This window comes from Cervus elaphus, chromosome 14 (genome assembly GCF_910594005.1).
Source record: "Cervus elaphus chromosome 14, mCerEla1.1, whole genome shotgun sequence".
NCBI lineage: Eukaryota > Metazoa > Chordata > Mammalia > Artiodactyla > Cervidae > Cervus > Cervus elaphus.
In genome coordinates this window covers 76,173,555-76,193,729 of record NC_057828.1, presented here as the reverse complement: position 1 = coordinate 76,193,729, position 20,175 = coordinate 76,173,555, and the positions used below count along the sequence as shown (strand labels likewise).

General features: G+C 52.0%; 1 protein-coding gene across 1 annotated transcript in view; it reads right to left on the bottom strand.

Moving 5' to 3' along the window:
* Window positions 1–20,175, bottom strand: part of PLXNA2 (plexin A2) — a 229,328-nt gene that overhangs the window by 39,091 nt on the left and 170,062 nt on the right. Inside the window, exons 12-13 of the mRNA XM_043923288.1 lie at window positions 19,818–20,008; window positions 1,309–1,460 (exon numbers count right to left, since the gene is read on the bottom strand). Coding sequence (XP_043779223.1) covers window positions 1,309–1,460; window positions 19,818–20,008 — 343 coding nt within the window. The remainder of the gene's footprint in view (window positions 1–1,308; window positions 1,461–19,817; window positions 20,009–20,175) is intronic.

Below are 20,175 nucleotides of genomic sequence, written 5' to 3'. Positions count from 1 at the left end.
AGGGGTGGTCTGCAGGATCTGAAGGTCCGAAGGATCAGGCGGCTTCTCCTTCCCCTGCCAGGGGTCCCCAGAGTCGCGGAACTCACCCCTCAACTCTGACCCTGCCCTGGCCATCCTGGAATCACAGCCTCTGACCCGGAAAACCACACGCTGACGGATCATGGGATTTTTCAGGCCAGTCTTACCCAGGAGTCTCCCCTGACTGTTAGGGAACAGCAAGAGGCCTGAACCAAAACTTAGGAGACCCGAGTTCCAACTTTCTATGGCCACTTAATGTCCTGAGTGAACGGGGTTGAAGGAGTTGGGGGGATGTCACTTCACTTCCGAGTCTTTTGCTCTTAAAATGGTGCTAACAGTGTCTACCTCTCAGAGTCCTTACTGATTAGAAGCGAGAGAATGGAGGAGAAAGCCTAAGTGCTGATGAAAGACACCCTGTCATTTTTTTACGGTTGCCAGCGCCACTTTTCTGGTTGTTACTCAGGGCTGGCTTGAGGGAGGCTGCAAGGGGTGGCATTTAAGGGGAGAACCCGGCTTCCAAGCCCTGCTCACGGCCAGGCTCCCAGTGCCCCCTGCAGAGCTGCGAGCCCGCTGAACCCAGGGTGACGTGGCCCAACTCCACCTGAGAAATCGTGCAGGAGAACCTGGCGGCCCCCTCCCTTTCTCCCTAGCGGGGGAAACATCACTCCCGCTGCCCTCCCACCCCCAGAAGCCCCCCAGCCTCCTGCCCACCTCCTGTCCACTGACTCCACAGCGGCCGCCACTGCCAAATGAGCACCCCAAATGGGAACATATGTCACTCTGGGAGCCCCATTCGCCCGTCCGCCGCTACATGCCTATTTTCTAATTTCCAGCTGACATTTCCCTTAGTGAAATAAATGAATTTGCTCCAGCGGAGGCCCTGTTCGGATTAAGCTGCTGTCAGAGCCCCACGAGCCAAACAAATTGTTGCCCGCAGCCCACCAAGTGGGATGCCTTCCAACGGGGGGCCGGAGGAGAAGGGGCGGGGGAAGGCGAGGAGGAGAACGGATGGGACGGGAAGGCGGCTCAGCCAGTGGGCAGGCGGAGACCAACCGCGGGGCGGCCTGGCCCCGGGAGCCCTGATGCCAGAGGAGCCAAGGAACTGGAAATCACACAGAACAGGACACTCTAGGAGAGGGCCCCAGGGAGGCTTCAGGGAGTGGGGTCCAGAGGAAGAAGGAGACGGGGGATGGATCCTGGAGCAGTCCCAGAGGAGACAGAGAGGGGCGCGTCTCCCCCAGGCTTTGGGGGGGCAGGGGGAGAGGGTGGGCCTGAGCGGACTGGACTCACTGCTCAGCGATGATGTAATCCCCCGGCAGAGGCGTGCAGGGCACCCCCGCCACCTGCACGTGGTGGGCGATCTCCGAGAAGTCCAGGCCCAGGTTCACGCCATGGATGGTCACTCGAGTGCCCCCTTCAGGAGGTCCAGACACCGTCAGGATCTGCGGGAGGGAAGCGGGAGGAGAAAGCCCAGTTGGTCACGGAAGGACGGGCAGGGGCACCCGTTTCCCTCCCCGCAGGGAGGCTTTGGGACACCTGGAGTTTGGGGGGAAACTGTGTTTCCGCCACTTTCCAACCTGCCTAGGATCCCAACGTCATCATCCCGACAATGAAGTTGTACCCACTGCATTGGTTCTTCAGGACATCCATCCAGTGATGCCTTCATTCATTCATCCACTTTTTCCGAAAAAGAAATTACGAGAAAGTACTGGGCTCAAGGCAGTGATTGAATTCACTAGTTGCCTGACTGTAATCAAGTCTCAGAATCTCCCTGAACCTCAGTCCTCTTTAGGTGGGAAAGGGGATCATCCTCTCTAACCAACCTCACCCTGGAAGCTCCCACATGGAGGGTGTCCGGGGACATTCTGTCAACTCCCAAGGACTCTGTAATTGTGACGACAGAGGATGGCATTTGGATGGCATCACTGACTCGATGGACATGAGCTGGAGCAGGTCCCAGGAGTTGGTGATGGACAGGGAGGCCTGGCGTGCTGCAGTCCATGGGGTCGCAGACAGTCGGCCACGACTGAGGGACTGAACTGAACTGAACTGTGACATACCAGCCCGTGTGCTAGCCTCTGTTGAGTTTACAACAATGAACAGAGCAGGGAATTTGCTCTCGAGGAACTTAGTGGTCAAGGAGGAGGAGACAAGGAGGCCATAAGTAACGCTGATGCAGGGTACTCAGTGACAAGGTAGATTTGAAGGAAAAGCCGTGGGAGATCTGAGGAGTCCCTGATTAGGGCCGCTGCAGGGGATGTTCAAAGACGGAAAGTATAATTGACATTATTCCACACACACAAAAAAAGAAAAATCCTGTAACTCATTGGTGCTAGTATCAAAGAGAAATAGCTTCCTGATTTTCCAAATTTTGCTGGCTTCCCAGTAGCCAGGATCATTCACTCATTTCTTAATTCAGTCACCAAATGCTGACTGTTTGATTTTACTTTGATGCAACAGGAAAAGGAACTTGCAGAATCAGGCTCTCCTCACATGTAAATTTCTATCTGAGAATGAATCAAGCTCCAGGAAAAATGCAGCTCTTTGGGATCCAACAGATCCCAAAGTTCCCACTCCAAGGTCCATAGTTATCCAAAGTAGGAGGAAGCTAGACATGAACCCTGGCAAGAAGCACAGAATTTCGGAACTGGAAGGAGAGTCAGGGTGTCTTATTCTAAGATCATACAACCTATATATGTGGATCAAATGAAAAAAAATGTTCAGGGCTTTTTTTCACTGCACATTTAGAAAGACAAGACAGTAAGGGAGGGACAGAGGCAAGGAGGGCGGGACAAAGCCAAGAGTCCACTAGAAACCTCCAGATGGGCTCTGGGCAGTGATGAGCGGTGAGCGCAGGTGAAAAAGGTATCCAAGGCTCTGGAGACTCTTCCTCCCGCCCGTCTTTCTCAAGGGGGCCCTGCTCTCTGTCAGCGAGTGAGCACCATGCGGGAGGACTCCAGCCTGGCCGTGAGCACCCAGGCGAGAGCAGCAGGGAGGAGCTGACGGCGCAGGGGTGAGGCCCAGGGCCAGGCCTCCTCCTCACTGCCGCTGACTCCTGGGCTCCCGCACGCAGGCCGTGCAGCCAGGTCAGACTCCCAGGCTCTTCAGCAGACCCTAGATGGCGAAGCCTCCGGCCGTCCCCCTGGCCCAGGCCGGGCACTCTCTCATCTCGGGGCTCCTTTTGCCCTGGTCACCTTGTCTGTGGCTCTGACTCCATTCTCTGGGAATAAAATATCCCACCTTATGGCCAATCCTCTGCCACCTGATGTGAAGAACCGACTCATTGGAAAAGACCCTGATGCTGGGAAAGATTGAAGGCGGGAGGAGAAGGGGATGACAGAGGATGAGACGGTTGGATGGCATCACCGACTCAATGGACATGAGTTTGGGTAAACTCCGGGAGTTGGTGATGGACAGGGAGGCTTGGCGTGCTGCAGTCCATGGGGTTGCAAAGAGTTGGACATGACTGAGTGACTGCACTGAACTGATGAATAAAAATAAATAAGATTCGTGGGATAAATTCCTGAGGGAGGGAAGGGGGTGCCCAGAGGCATCTCTGGGCACTGGGTGTGGGGTTGGAGGTGGGGGGAGTCAGGGCGATTTGGAAAGAAAGGAGCTGGCAGGAGGAACCTGTAGATCCATGGCTTTCCTGTCTCTAGGGATTCTAAAAATAACCAACATGAGATCTTGGTTGTTCCGCCCTCCCCTGGTGCCACTTCTGCAGGTCCCTGGGCCTCCTGGGCTCTGGGAGATGGACACTGTAAGGAGGAACAGTAAAGTGTGGCCTCCATGACCCTGCAGGAGAGTGTCAGGAGGAAGCAAGTACCACTGAGCAAATCTGAGCCAGCGCTCTCCCCCAATAGCTTGGAATGAGCATCGCTGGTCCGCCTTCCCCTCCTTCAGCCACCTGGATGCCAGGAACCTACTGAAAACCCTGACAGAACTGTGATGATCAGCTTGCTCTCTTTCCCCAACTTGTATTTTTAAAAATACATTCTCTTGCTCACGGCAGTTAATTACAACCTTTCAGAAACACTGTGAAATGAAATCTTGCTGGAAAGCCTAAAAATATTTCGGTCTTGCAGGTAGCACGTGGGGATGGTATTGTGGCTATTTTGTGGTGTTGGCAGGTCCACGGGGCAGTGTCCTCCTGCTGGGAATTCACTGCAGTGACCTTCAAGGGTCTGGGGTGGAGGCATGGTCCCTCGGGGATTATAGTGGACTGTAGCCAGCTTATGCTGTTTGGAGATGGGAGACTTAACAACATTATTAGCAAGCATTATCATCTTGGTATGAAGACACATCAAAGAGATGGATAGTTAGGAGTGTGGAGACCCAAGTCTGAGCCCTTCTAACCCAGAAGCTAAGAGCTTCTGGAATCCAGACTTGGCTCATCCTCACCGGTTAGGGGCAAGTGGCTGGGGAGTGTTGGGTCCCTGTGGGTCTTCCCCACACAGTACACACTATATCCTGTGCCTCCAGCACCCAGGGAGGCGGTGAAGGAGTTGAGGGTCAGAACACTCAGCAGTCACTGTGCCCTGGGCTTACATGGGGTGGAGCTTCCCTTTTCTTGCTTAAGACAAAACTGATGAACAAAAATCTGGATTTCCAAAACACAGATGAGGTGGTGAGCACTTGATTTGCAAGAGGATTCCCAAGGCCTCCATTACGGATGCTTTCCAAACCTATATTGTTGGCTCAGACCTCTCTCCTGAGCTCCATATCCATATATCCAACTGCTACTGGACACCTCGACTTCCCCACGCATGTCCCTCAGGCACCTCAAATTTCACCACGTCTGAAAATGAACTCTTAATTTTCCCTCCTTCCACCCCAACCTGATTATCCTCCCAGATCCTCTTTCAAGGTGAGTGGAATCACCGTGCACCCAGCTAGGGATCTTGCAAGCATCTGTTTCCTTTCCCTCCCCTACCGAGTGTAATACACACAGGGACCATCGGTGCTGGCTCCCAGGTGTCTTCTGAATCCGTGCCCCGCTCCGGCGTCAGAGGAGGTGATAAGCGCATCTGTGTCCTCTCTGTCACACTATCCTCAGTCTTCTTCTGTGAGATCTGACTTCCTTGCACGGCCAGGTGGCTGTCACGGACACATACCTGATCTGGGGACTGGTTGCTTGCTCCTAAAATCTTCAACAGCTCTGGCCACTGTCCAGGCAAAGTCCCTGACTCCCGGCCTGGTCCTTCACTTTCTGATCTTAGTAACTTCAACCACACCAGCCACCTCACTCTGGGTCCTCCAAGTGCTACCCAGAGCCCAGGGGTTCCTAGACACACAATGCACTTTAACGCTCTCTGTGTCTTTGCCTGTGTCATTTGCTCTCCCCGCTGACTTGAAAATCAGAGAGAGGCAGGGTGGAGGTCTGGGCTCAGCGGAACAGAGACGGAGTCCCGTGGAACTCACCACCTGCCACATGAGGGCTTCCGGGTGACTCTGAGAACGAGGGTCAGGGTCTGAGTGGTGGTAACATCCCGGCCATCCTGCTCTCACTTCTCCCCAGGACCAAGCATGGAGGAGAGGCTCTGGAGGGGAGACTTGGAGGAAAAGAATGGATTCTCCAGAGAGGGCGTGAATAGGAGTCTTCAGGACACTGCCCCAGGCCCAGCAGGGCTTCACCCCGGAGTCTGCCTCCAAGACTCTCTCTTCAATACAGATGGCAGGGCACCCGGCCTGGCACCAGGAAGCTTGGTCCCCGCGGGAGCCGCGTCTGGCCTCTCCGTGTGGGTCTACAGGGAGGCAAGTTGGTGGAGTCCCAGACTACTGCTTGTAGAGCTCCCAGGAAGGCCTTCCAGATCTGGGAGGAGGTGTGGGGCCACAGGGGAGGGAGCACTAACCTCCCGCAGAGGTGAGGTGAAGAGAGTCCCCCACAGTCAGAGGGGAACCAAGAGACGGCCAGGGGAGCAGCCAGGTCCAAACATCTCGTCTTCTAGTTTCGGATGGGCCCTGGGCTGCTGGCGGCCCAGGGGTGTGGAGGGGGACCTGATGCTCGGGTGGTGTCTGCGGCAGGAACAGAGTGAGCTCGGGAAGGGGTCAGACTCTGAATTCTGATACTTACAAGCTAGGTAACCTTCACTGTCAGTGTTCTCATCAGAAAACAGAAAACAGTGCTTGCCTCGCAGGGACGCTGTGAAGGTGAAATAAGACAACACTTGGAAAGTCCCTAATATGATGATGGTTTTGAGAACAGGTTGTGATAGTTGGCCGTTTCCTTCCTAGCATTCCCCTGCACCTGTGTCTTCTAAGACCACAAAAACATGGGATGGTGGAGGTGGAGAGAGCCTAGAGGTGGGAGGCATCTTCCTATTTATCTGCAAAGAGGACATACGGTCCAGGGAATGCATAACTTAGATGGTGCTTGGTGGGCTGACCCAGGGCGGAGAGAGATGCTTGTGGGCTAATTGGAGAAAGCCCGTAGGGGCGTGGCCGTGCCGCCCAGGGCGGGGCCTTGGCGTTGGCGGGTTCGGGGCTCCCCGCAGAAGCATGTTCAGAGCCAGACATCGCCCTTTCACCCAGAATAAATTTGGGAGGACAGTGGCCCTGTCTAAAATGGCCTTCATTCTTCCCTCTCGTCACTTCTTTGCCCCTGGCTATTGGCCATTCTGAGGTCGATGGGGCATTGCGTTATGAACTCAATGGGTTCTTTCAAGAAAGTAATTCTGCATGAACCACCCACGCAAACAAACGGTTTGACAGTTTGGGATGGATGTGTGTGTGTGTGCGCGTAGTGGGCGTGTGGAGAGAGGGGGGAGGGAGCTGAAATCCTGTGAAATCAGCTGGGAAGATCTTTATACATGGACTCATTTCAGCTCCATGCTTTGCAGCACATACCGTGGACCAGGGATCGCCGTCCACTCTCTGCGGACCCCAGAAGGCAGAGCCAGGAGCAGGGGAGGAGCGGGGAGAGGGCAGCTGCTGAGTGGGGTGCAGGGGGCGACCGAGGGGCTCCCCCATGTTCTCTGCGGGCTCTCACTGTGCGCCCCTTGTCCCCTCCCCGAGTTCTGGCTCCACTCTCTCCCACACTATGCCTGCTCCCTGGGGGAGGTGGGGGGCGCCCGTGGGTACAGGGTCTAAAGCCCGTGTGCCTCTGACCCACGGTTCCCTCTGCCCGTCAAGCGTGATGCCAACACAGGCTTACCCGTCACACGAGGCTCTGCTAATGACACCCCCTCAGAAAGTCTCTCTCTAACCATCTCAGGCAGATTTAGGAGCCCCTTTGCCTACACCTCCACTGCCATGGTGAACACCCCTGACAGCAAGGGTCACCCTGGACTCTCTGTCTTTTCTCCATAAGACAATAACTCTCTCGGGACAGGGACCTCCTCCGTTTGTCTTAGTAACCTGATGCATAGCACGCTGCCTGGGACAGAGCAGCTGTCAAGACCTGTCCCCAGCTCTCTCTTTCTGGGAAACGCTGGGCTCAGGCAGATTCCAGGACAACCCGTGTTCTCGAATGACTGCTGCAAGGATGGAGGTAGGTGCCCAGGTGTTGCTTGGAAGTGGGGCAGTCTTTTCACATCAGAAGCATCAGGTTCCTCCTGCCATCTCGCTGACTTTAGTTCACACCAGTTTCTGCTGTGATTTCTCCTCGAATGGAGGACTGAACAGCTGCCTCTTCATCAAACCTCTTTCAGATACTGAAGACAGCAATTAAGTCACCCCTGGTCTGCGCTTCTGCAATTCCATCAGCCGTGCGTTGGAAGCTCTTGTTTTCCAGGCCCTTTGATCATTTCAGATGCTTTTCTTTGGACTCTTGGATATCCATGCATCCTCTGAGAGCGTAAGAAAGAAACGCCAAGCAGGCTTGCGGCTTGAGCAAAGGCCTGCTGATTCGCTGCAAGGGAGGCCTGTGCCAATGACTTCCCCTAGCGCGGGCTTACACGCCATTGGCTAGGCAGGCCCTGGGCAAACCGCACGGGGAGGCAAGCCCTTCTCTTTCCCATATGCTTATTTTACTCCCTGGAATTCCTTTCCCCATTTTAGTCACCTCTCACCCTACGTGTCTCTCTTCCCTAAATGACCTTTTATGCATATGTGCTCTGTTGCTCAGTTGTATCTGACTCTTTGAGACCCCATGGACTGTGGCCTGCCAGGGTCCTCTGTCCATGGGATTCTCCTGACCCAGGGATCAAACCTGGGTTTCCTGGATTGCAGGTGGATTCTTTACCATCTGAGCCACCAGGGAAACTCCAAGGAACCCTTTAAATGTGTTAGTCACTCAGTCATGTCCAACTCTCTGTGAGACCCCACGGACTGTGGCCCGCCAGAATCCTCTGTCCATGGAATTCTCCAGGCAAGAATCCTGGAGTGGATAGCCGTTCCCTTCTCCAGAGGATTTTCCCGACCCAGGGATAGAACCCGGGTCTCTGGATTACAGGCAGATTCTTTACCATCTGAGCCACCAGGCAAGACCCAGTTGCATCCTACTGAGACTTAAAGTTGTGTTATTACCTGGCCTTAAGAGTATTGGCTTTTTAACTGGTTGTAGAATTAGGTTTGTCTGTTTGCAGGGCTCAGAAGGAGAATGTGGGAAACACATGAAGGCAGAGAGAGGGCTCAGTCCAGCAGCCGCTCAGCCCTGTCCCAGAAGCAATCACAGATCGTGCCAGGATCAAGGGGTCTGGCCCCAGCCCGGGCCATGCCCCTCATCTGCCCACTGTAGGCCTGGATGAGCAGGCCGGCAGGATATGGGATGAGGCTGGCATGAAAGATGGGGCGGGGGGTGGTAGGACAAATCAGGAGACTCCTGTCTCCTGCAGGTCCTCTAAAAGTTGCCAGGAATCCCTGACTTAGGGACCCACTTCCCCCACCTCCTCAGACCTCACCTGCCCGCAGCCCAGCCGAGCCTGCTGCACGCCTGAGCACCCCAGCCCAATCTGTATTCCTGCCAGACTGTGTCATGTTTGTTTCCCACCGTGGGTGCCCTGACCTGGAAAACAGCCGCCGTGATGCTGCACTCGCCCTGATTCTTGCAGCCGCTAATTGAACAGTTCGGAGGGAACTGTGCCACAAAGCCGCCCAAGGGCAAGAGCAGATGCGGCCGATTAATTACAGCTGGGGAGCTCTGCGGGGCCGCGCCGGGAGCAGAGCGGAATGCTGGCGGCCCAGGGCCTGGGCAGCCTGGGGAGCGCCGGCTGGGCCACTTCTGGGTTTTGGCAGAGCCTTGGAGGCTGGAGTTGGGGCAGATGTACGGGTAGAGGGTTAAGGAGTCACAGGAGAAGCCCTTCATGGTGGGAGCCTCATGAAGCCTGGCTCCCATCCTAGAGACCCTGTCTTCTCTGTTTATATCTCCCACCTGGATAGACATGATGGGAGATGAGACAGAAGTGGGCATCAGCCCCAGGTTACTGAAGATTCTGATAATGGTGCCTGTTTACCATTTGTTTCATTTATTAAGTATTTATCATGAGGCGGGAATTGTACCGGGGGTCTCATATATTGGGCTTCCCTGGTGGCTCAGACAGTAAACAATCCGCCTGCAACGTGGGAGATCTGGGTTTGACTCCTGGGTTGGGAAGATCCCCCTGGAGAAGGGAGTGGCTACCCACTCCAGTATTCTGGCCTGGAGAATCCCATGGACAGAAGAGCCTGGCAGGCTACAGTCCATGGGGTCGCAAAGAGTTGGACACAACTGAGAGACTGACCCTTTCACTTTCTTATATATTACATCTCACTTAGAGCTCACGGCAAACTATGAAGGAGCTGGTGCCATTATTCTCATTTTACACATGCGGACTAGTGTCCTGGAGAGGTGAAGGAACCGGCTCAAGGTTACAGAGTGAGTGGCAGAGCCCAGCCAGGCCCACCTAACCGGTGCCTCCAGCCTCCCCACCACGCTGCCTGAGCTACCAGCGTCCTGCCGGGCCACAGCCCCAAGGTTATCAGCTATGAGAACTCACGCCCCAGCCCCGGGAGCCCCGCTGTGCAGGTCCCCCATGGCTAAGGCCACACTTGCTGCTCTCCAAGGAGCTCTGGAGTTGGCTAGCCAGCATTTCTGCGAACTTCTCAGCTCCCCTCCTCCCCGCTGTCTGGCCCTGACCCTGTGAATGCCCACACTCCCCTCAGGCTTGCCCTGGTGTCATCTCTGCCTGTGCATTCCAGTCTCCCCAAGTGATGCTCTGGGTGGGGACCACTGGCTTGCTTCCCATCTCTTCAACAGGCTTCATGACACACATGGTACCCACTCTATCCCCTCCCCCAGCCCAGTGGATTGACAGTTCTGTTTGTCTAAGTGAGCCCAGGAAAGAGATGAAGGATGCTACAGGGCCACACATGGGAGTGCTGGTGTCAAGCAGCTAGGGTTAACTCCTAGTTCTAAAGCTGACTAGCAGTGTGACATTAAGAAGTGTATCACGCTTCATAGTACCTTGGTTTCCTCATCCGTAAAGTGGGACTCATGATGATTGCTTCCATCTCATAGAAGCTGTTATAAGGTCTAAATGAAATAATATATAGACAGTGATAAGTTAGCAGTGCTAGGTCCCAGGTGAGCATTCAGTGAGTGCTAGCTATCATTTTTCTCATTACTATTCTATGATTAAGAAATCTCAGCAGAAGCCAGATCAATTGAGTTCCAAAAATGTTCAGTTCACTTCAGTCGCTTAGTTGTGTCTGACTCTTTGTGACCCCATGGACTGCAGTACACCAGGCCTCCCTGTCCATCACCAATTCCTAGAGCTTGCTCAAACTCATGTCTATCAAGTTGGTGATGCCATCCAACCATCTCATCCTCTGTCGTCCCCTTTTTCTTCTGCCTTCAATCCTTCCTAGCATCAGGGTCTTTTCCAATAATTCAGTTCTTCGCATCAGGTGGCCAAAGTACTGGAGTTTCAGCTTCAGCATCAGTCCTTCCAATTAATATTCAGGATTGATCTCCTTTAGGATTGACTGATTGGATCTCCTTGTCATCCAAGGGACTCTCAAGAGTCTCCTCCAACACCACAGTTCAAGAGCATCAATTCTTTGGCGCTCAGCTTTCTCTATGGTCCAATTCTCACATCCATACATGACTACTGAAAAAACCACAGCTTTGACTAGATGGATGTTCATCAGCAAAGTCCTGTTTCTGCTTTTTAATATAATGTCTAGGTTTTTCATAGCTTTTATTCCAAGGAGAAAGCGTCTTTTAATTTCATGGCTGCAGTTACCATCTGTAGTGATTTTGGAGCCCAAGAAAATAAAGTCTGTCACTCTTTCCATTGTTTCCCCATCTATTTGCCATGAAGTGATGGGACTGGATGCCATGATCTTCATTTTTTTGAAAGCTGAGTTTCAAGCCAGACTTTTCACTCTCCTCTTTCACTTTCATCAAGAGGCTCTTTAGTTCCTCTTTGCTTTCTGCCATAAGGGTGGTGTCATCTGCATATCTGAGATTATTGATATTTCCCCCAAAGTGGCTTCATGTTTACAAGTGTCCCACGCAAGTGGATCCTCTGGGTATTGCTCTTGGTGGGACTCAGGGCAGGGGCAGAGAGGCAAGCTGTGGCAGGGAAAAGCCAGGTGTGGAGACTGCCCAGCACGGTGTTGGCTGCATCTCTGACGGACCTGTGCGTCTCTTGCCATGTCTGCAGCAGGCTGTCAGCACCCTAGGCTGTGTTCTTAAGGGGAGATGGGAGAGAAGACATCAGAGCCTCCCGACACAGCCAAGGGTGAGGGTCCCAGGGGAGTCACCCAGGGTGGAGCAGCCCCAGGGGACGGTTACACTTTGTATCAAAAGCTGCTGTGTCTGAGGTTGGGCTCAGGAGGGCTCTGCCGCCTCATGAGGACGGGCCAGGGAGGACGCTGTGGGCATGGAGACAGTTAGCCCTCTCCAGACTCACCCGCTTACTCCTTTCCTGTTGCTCAGAGTTTTCCTGACTTTAGAGGGCATTGTGCCTGCAAATTTTGACCCCAGCCTGGCTCCTCAAGGCACCTGGATGCTGAGTCCAAGACAGCAGACTGTCACGTCCTTTTCTACCTTCGCGTGTCCACACCTTCGTGTGGACGTGGGCGTGTGTGCGCTTGAGCAAGCGTGAGCACACCCTTCATGGCAGAGCCCAGCCGAAGAGCTCTGCGGGCATCTATAGCATCAGCGCCACCAGCTCTCTACCCGGCACGAATCCTTGCCGGCTCTGTCTTAGCTGATAGTACATTGAAAACCTAATTGTTATCTCAGCAGAGTAACTCCATTATTCATCCTGACACCATCCCCCGTTAGCTGTTTGTTGCAGTGATGTTATATTAATGAGGCCTGCAAATAAATGAACGGGAGATCAGAGGGCCGACTTGTTTCTCAGGAAAGCTGGCTGACTTATTTATTTATTTGTTGGGAACTTTGCAGCGAGTCGCTCTCGCCCTGGGCAGGTGGCTCTTGTCTTTTCCCGCGGAAGCTCGGTGTAGCCTTATAGATAAATACTTCCAGGGATCCAGCTTGCCACACAGTTTCACACAAGCATTTGCAACTGAGAGAATCCAGGAAAAAGATCTGCTTTAAAATATTAGGGCAAACGGAGAGCAGGAGGAATCAAGAGCAATGAATCATCTCAAACTTCTAGCGCATCAACCATTATTTATGCCTGGTTTTGGAGGGCAGTGTTGGCAGTTTTCTACAACTGGTTTTCCTTCCCGGTTACACATACCTAAGATAATGTTAAACAGAACTGATATTCCCTAACAGTGGGCTAGTGAGGTGTGGGGAGTTACTGAAGTTGACAACTTTATACGGAAAAGCGACAAAGTGGTTAAGGGAGAGACCACTGCAAAACCAGTTCTCCTAGGACCTGGCCCCAGTGTGACATTACTGGACAGTGTGGCGGGGGACGTCAGAGGCACACAGGAGTGTCCCTTGGTACCCAAACGGTGTAGGTTCCTGGTCACTCCCGGAGGACCCCAACACTGGGCATTTGTCCCTTGCATCCCAAGCCCGCTTTGCCTTTATTTCACCCTGATCTCTAGTCTTACCTGCAGACATGAACTGCCTGGGCCCCAGCCTGTGAGCTCTCCCCTCAGCTGAGATGCTTGTGAGAGCAACTTTCACTGTGACCATCATCCCATTGATAGATACGACCAGAAACCAACTGAACAGTCTGATAGCTTTAAGAACCACATGCAATTAAAGTAACACCTCCCCTGGATACACAAGAAGTGATCACCCTACACTTAAAAGTGCCCCCAAATGTTCTACCATTTTTCTCCCCCACTCATAGAAATAAGTGTGGACTTAATTATCTTTAGGAAGACAGGGGAAGGTTATTTTAAGACTTAAAAGAGTAGCCAATGTCCCCAGTTTGTCCTTATTTCCTGACACCGACCAAGGGGACTTGGATCCTGGGCACAGATGTTTTGGGGGTGGGGTGAACATGCACAGCCAGGGAATACTTCTCTAGCCCTCTGGCCAAGAGAAGGAGCATCAAAAGGTGCGGCGAGTCTGCATTCTGGAGTCAAGAGGCACCAGTGAATCTGTCTTGCCACTAATCAGATGTGTGACTTTGGGCAAATTATTTACTCCCCTAAGCACTGTTTCCCTGACTCTTAAATGGAGATAATTACAGTCATCTTGCAGGATTGCAATAAGAAGGAGCAGGTATGCGGAATCTATGGGTTCTGGCACATAGTAGTGTCTTGTTAAAGAAAAGCTATTATTAGTAAGACTCCCGGAACTGTGAGTGTGACTCATCTGTACAGGTCCTTGGCCTGACTGGTGTTCTTGTTAGGTGTGGAGGTCTAGGTCCCTGTTGCAGCCCTCTTTCCTGACAGCAGACAGCTGCAAACGGTCACAAATTACACATCTCTGTCTGAAGCCCTTTGGGAGAAGTAGGTTCCAGCCTCTGCCAGGTGGCCAATGTTCAGGGATAGGCCAGCTGCATCCCCTGGCTGCCTGAGTCAGGACCAATTTATCCATGTGATAGCTTCTAACCTTAGCATGCCTGAATCAATTCCTTAGAACCACGGCATCTCCTCTTTTTTGCTCAGAATATTCTGTTTTGGGAATTTGTGTTGATTTTTATCCCCCACAAATTCACATGTCGAATCCCTAACTCCCATCACCTCGGAATAAGACCTTATTTGGAGACAGGGTCTTTACAGAGATAATCACATTAAAAATGAGGTCATTAGTGTGGGCCCGAATCAAACATGACTGGGATTCTTATTTTAAAAATTGGAGACATGGAGAAGGAAATGGCAACCCACTCCAGTACTCTTGCCTGGAGAATCCCATGGACGGAGGATCCTGTTAGGCTACAGTCCATGGGGTCGCAAAGAGTCAGACACGACTGAGCGACTTCACTTCGGTTTTTCTTATCTGGTCTTGCTGCCTCAGCTTTCATAAACAAGATCACTGACCTGAGTTTCTACTGCAGATGAGTGGTGCTAACCTTATCCAACTTTTATCCTGCCTTGTTTGGTTTAAATAGTTCTTGTCATTTGAAGAATTAAGAGACAAAAATAATCCAGAAGATTTCTTTTTTCAGGGCAATTCCATGCCTGTGGGATGGAAATTTTGGATATCGCACTGGTAAATTGTGATAATCAGGTATACTGTTTATCATTGCCAACGAGATGGCCTACAGACCTCTTTCTCACCTCCTCTTGCTGCTTCTTTAATTCCAATTTCTACTTCTTCCCTTATAGTTTTCTATGGGTAGGGAGTATACACGGGACACCCCATCTCTTCCAATTATATATTTTCGTCGTGACATTTCTATTTAAGGAGTTCATTAAAGTACAATATTTTTACAAAAAAAAAATTGGAGACAGACATGCACACAGGGCGAACACCTTGGTGACATGAAGGCTGAGGTTAGGGAGCTGCTTCCACAAGCCAAGGGACGCCAAATACCGCCTCAAACCACCAGAGACCAAGAGAAAGGCTCAGAACACATCCTCCTGACAGCCCTCAGCACGAACCAACCCACTGAAAGCTGGATGTCAGACGTCGGCCTCCAGAACTGGGAAAGCAAATTTCTGTTTTTTTCTTAAGGTCCCCAGTGGAGTTTGATACTTGCAGCCCTAGCAGACCAGTACACTCACTTGGAGTGGAGGGCTCTCTCACGGGCGCGCCGATGCCTTCCTAAAGTTCTCTCTCCAAGAACCTCATCCACTGCTTGGCCCTTTCTGCCGGATGGTGCCCACTCAGTCTCTCTGGGCTTTCCTTTCTCTCTAGGGGATGGCTCCTAACATCCTCCTCTTTGATGTCCTGGCAGGCCCGAGGCACACGCTGGGGAAGAACAGAAGCGTGGCTGCCCGGCCTCTCACAGGCTTTCCAAACCTCCGCACGTCATCTCCTGTTCTGGGACCTGAACAGGTGACACGCGTGCAGACGCCCGGGATGACAGCTGGAGCGGGAACAGCCTGGGATGCCTCCCGCGGGGACAGCGTCATCATCACACCAAGGGCTGGCTGAGAGCGAGCAGACGGTGAGTCCTGAGGGGGTCCTAACCTGAAGTCGAGGCAAACTGGGAAATTCAATTGGCTGGAAGACGTGTCCTACATGGAGCTGCCACAAGAGACGGGTCTCTAGGGGAGGGCTTGGTTGCCATGGAGACAGCTGGGTTAGGAGGGGTTAAGGACGAACACAGCTGTTCATCCAACTAAGCTTCAGCTCGCTCCTTTTCCTAAAGCAGAATTCCTCTGAGGTCAGCTCACTGATTGCCCTACGCCCGCAGGCAAGGCAGCCCCCTTCCAGTCCCCACTGGTTTCCAGCAGTGGACGTTCTGCTGCTCCCAGGAACCACCGCGGGCTGTCAGAGAATCTTCTCTTCTCCCTCAGGAAGGCTCCTGTTTACACGTGGGCACGTCCTGGGGGGCTATACATTTTTGAAGATGAGGGAGGGTCAGAGACAAGAGGGAGGTATGTAGAAAAGGGCACAGAGCTCATAGAATTCTGATTGTTTAAAAAAAAAACAAAGATCTATGCCAACGTCAAGGAATTGGCCAAGAAAGCCGAGGTAAAGGAAATGAGTTGACTCTTCTAAAAAGTTACTTTTAACAAATCACACGTTCTTGGTTACAAATGCCACGGAAGCGAGGTGGTGGTCCTCTCAGCTCAGCCTACAGAGAGGCGCCCGAGGCTGATTCTTCGGACGACTGGTGATGCCAACTTTGATCACTTGGTTAAGGTACCTTAACCCCTTAACCATCGTCTACCTGGCTTCTTCACGTGTACAAAAGCGCTCTGTACCATTTTTCTCGTAATGAACACATGTCGTGTGGGGAGAGAGCTTGAGGCTCTGTCAGTATCCCATTTCTCATCCTTCTTTCATTTGCTAATTTTAGCCTTCATTGGACATTCCTGCCTGAAACAATGATTACTGTGAACTTTGCTAAGTGGTGATATTTCTGTTTCCCTAAGTCCTTCTATTTTTAGGATTTGCAATTCTAGTATAAAGAGGAGCTTCCTCTCTCCTACATTGTTTGTTTATATCAACAAGGACCACACACATTCTTATATTATTTTCTTGCATCAAGTACATTAGGATGATTATTTATTTTCTTGCTCACATTGCCCCAGATTTGGCCACTGGGGCTAAATCAAGTTGGCTCCTGTGCCCTTTTGACCTGTATCCTACAGTTGTTTTAGTGTTCCTTGCTAAAATATATATGTCACTTGAATTTAATCATGAGAAAACATCAGACAAATCCCGATTGAAAGACATTCTATGAAATAATGGTCCTGAAAGACAAAGGTCATAAAAGACAAAGATTGAGGATTCGGGCACTGAGGCATCGTGATGATGAATGCCACATGTGATCTGGATTGGAGCCTGGACCAGAAAAAGGACATCAGTGGGATGACTGGGAAATGTGAAGAAGACCATGTATATTGGACGGCGTTACTCCCTCACTATTAATTTCCTGATTCTGATCATTGTACTGTGGTTATATAAGATGCTAATTTTGGAGAATCTGGGTGAAGGGTATACGAAAGTTCTTTGTACTATTTTTGCACCTTTTTATCAGTCTGAAATTATCTCGACCATGCAAAGTTTAAAAAGTGAAAAATGGCTTTTGTGAGGAGAAGAGGCTTGGTTGGGGGCAGGAAGTGCAGGCTGAACGCGGGTAGAACATTCCCGCTAGGGCTCCTCCCTCCCACGTGTCCTGTCCGGAGCGCCTGCCGGCCCTGCAGTGGCTGGAGACACCCTGTGGGTTTGTCTCTCTCCCCTGATGCTCTTTCTTTGTCCACAGCCTCTACTTGGAAACCACCAACGGGAGAGACCCCACTGCTCGGGGCCTCCACCTCCTGCTGCTGCGTTCACTGGGAAAATCAATTACCGCCTAATTACCTCGGGGGGTTAATTAGCATCGTGTAGCCTGGGTGTCCTCGGGAACATAGCCGCCTGTCAGTCCGGGTCAGTGAGCAGGGGCGTGGGGGCAGAGGTTTCTCGGGAGAAGCCCGCCTTCGGGAGGGGCTGGGGCGGCAGTCAAGGTTGGCGAGGGTGAGAGGGGCTGATGGAAACGGGTCCCTCCTGCCTGATTCAAACGCCCCTGGACCGCAGGTGCAGAAGCAGAGAGACGAACCACAGCCGCAGCAAGAATTACAGAACGGAGCAAGTTCTCAGGGCGGCCGCTGCGGGAAATCACTAGAATCAGGGAGCAGGCACGGAGCCCTGAGCCGCTCCAAGCTAGCCGCCTGGGGTTGGAGGCCGGGACGCCCCCGGCAGTCCCTGTGAGCACCTCGCCGGTGAGATGAGGACAGGGGAGAGAGGCAGCAGGCACCGCCAGCGGGCACGGCCAAGAGAAGAATGGGAAGCCCGGTGTTTGAGGGGCGGTGTCCACACCCTCACAGCACCTTCCTACAGGGACGGGTGAGAACCTGGGCAGAGGGACACGCGCTCCTCCAGCTCCTCACTGTCCCTGGGATTCACAGCCCTGTGGATGCATGGCACCTGGTCTGTCCCCCCGCTAGGAAGGCTGGATGTCAGGGATGGGGAAGCCCACTTCTTTTTTACTTTACCATCATACAAAACAGGATTTTATTTTGGGAGATCGATTTCTAATTTACGGCAGGTTCTACTTCCAGAAATAAAACCCCCAAACAACACAATCTCATTCGATCTTAAAGGCTGGTGCGCTGAACAAGGAGTATTCTCTTCACTGTCAGGCACCAGGGCTCTGCATTTTGGTGTGCCTTCAGCCACCAAGTCGTCCACAGTAACATGTTCTAGTATTTTTCCTTAAATTACCTCTAGTGCAAAAGCAAGAAGCAAATCATATCATTTAAAGTCATGATCTTTACAGCTTGCCTTCCGCTGGTCCTTCCGGCCACATTCAATTAATTTAGCTCTCAGCAAGGCTTTGAGGTGCTCTCTTTCTCCAGGTTCTATCAGCATTTGGTTAATTGATGCTTTCTACCTGTGCATCTTTGCTCATCTTGCTAACCACACTCTTCGGCTGCCCGGACCTAGACTCTCAGTCGAAGCCCACTTCTTGTTTAATATTACTTGGGCAAATCCTAGACACTTTAAAAATGTTCTTACAATTAAATATATCTGAGCTGAGATATAAGCTCTGCCATTGTGAACTTGGACAAGTCCATCACTCAGAGCCTCGTTTTCTTCCTCTGTAAAATGGAGGTGAGAATTTTGGCTTCTCATGGAGTTTATGAGGGCTAAATAAGACAGTGCCAAGCACACCAAACAAATATTTACTCCCTCTTTGAATACCTCATGGTAGGTTAACAACATTCATTTGATCTTGAGGCTTCTTTTTTTCTTCTTCTTTTTTATTTTAACTGATCTGAAGCTGCAAAATGGTCACAGGGATGCTCCATTAGTTTCCCAATACTCTGACACAGGTGAGAGCCAGACTTGGCTTGCTTTGGCCAGCAGGGAAAATGAGGCAGGAAAAGGGACAAGGCAGCTGCTCGGGGGAGAGGCAGAAAAGGAGTAGCCGCTCCTGCTTTCTTTTTTCTTTTCTTTAAAAATTTTTTTTTTTTTTGCCAAACTTCATGGCTTGTGCAACCTTAGTTCCCCGACTAGGGCTAGAACCCGGTCCATGGCAGTGAAAGCCTGAATGTAACCCACTGGACCAGCAGAGAACTCCCCGCTCTTGCTTTCTTAGACTTGCAATCACAGTGGTACCTGCCCTGGCCGATATGCCTAGTCATCATAAGGAATGTGTAATTAGTTTCAAAGTGCCAGCAACAGTCGGTGAAGTGGGAGCAGTAAAGAGTGATGAGCTCATAAAGCAACCAAAGTTAAATACAACTATTCCTCTCCCCGGCCATTCAAACCCCAAGCAGCTGCGTGTTCATTCACATCATCTATTCATCTTCTTTTGCAACTGACTATTCAGGAAACATCATTTTTCCCCCCTCAGGATAATTAATTACCTATTTCTTTCCATTAAAATGCACACACAAATTGGGACAGAAAGGAAACCCGGGGAAATGGCGCGGTGGCTAATGCAGTGCCTGCCTTTGCTTTCTCCTTCTGTTTTCAACTTTGCAACTCTGAGCTAATTGCAGCCCCTGACATCACATTTCTGCTGAGAAAAGCTGAGCCTGTTTTTTCTGAAACGTTCACCCGCCATCCAGCCAATTTCTCGTCCCCCGCTGGCAAAGCTGGCCTGGCAGGGAGGCTGGGCTGGCTCCGCCTCCTTGGTGCACACACGCACACCGAGGCACACGCGTGGTTGTGCAGGTGCATGAGCACACACTTCCACACGCTTGTCGCTTATGCCCGGACACAGGCCACCGGGACACCCCTGAGAGGCGTTACCTGCCCTCGCATCAACATCAAGCATTCTTCCATAAAGGCTCAGTGCCCGGGGCCATCCCGCCCCGCTCGGGGAAACTGGGGGGCTTACCTCGGTGATCTGGGGGTTGGAGCACTTGACGTTGTGGCTGGACCAGTCGAGCCAGGGGCTGGAGGGGCCGCTGCAGTGCTGCTGGAGGGTGCACCTGCGCTCGCCGCTGCACCAGCCGCACTCGAACTTCCGGTCGGCCTTGAGGCAGAGGCCGCAGCTCTCCCGCTGGGCTGCACACTTGTAGAGGTGGACTGCAGGGAGACGGACGGGGCGGTCACACCGCGAGCTGCAGGGGACTCCCCGCCGCTTACCCTGTTCTCGCGAGTGTGACAGAGACCGCCCCGTCCAGGGATATCACCAGTGACTGTCATTATCCTTGCAAAGAATAACTGATGGGGAATTAATAATAAATTGAGGC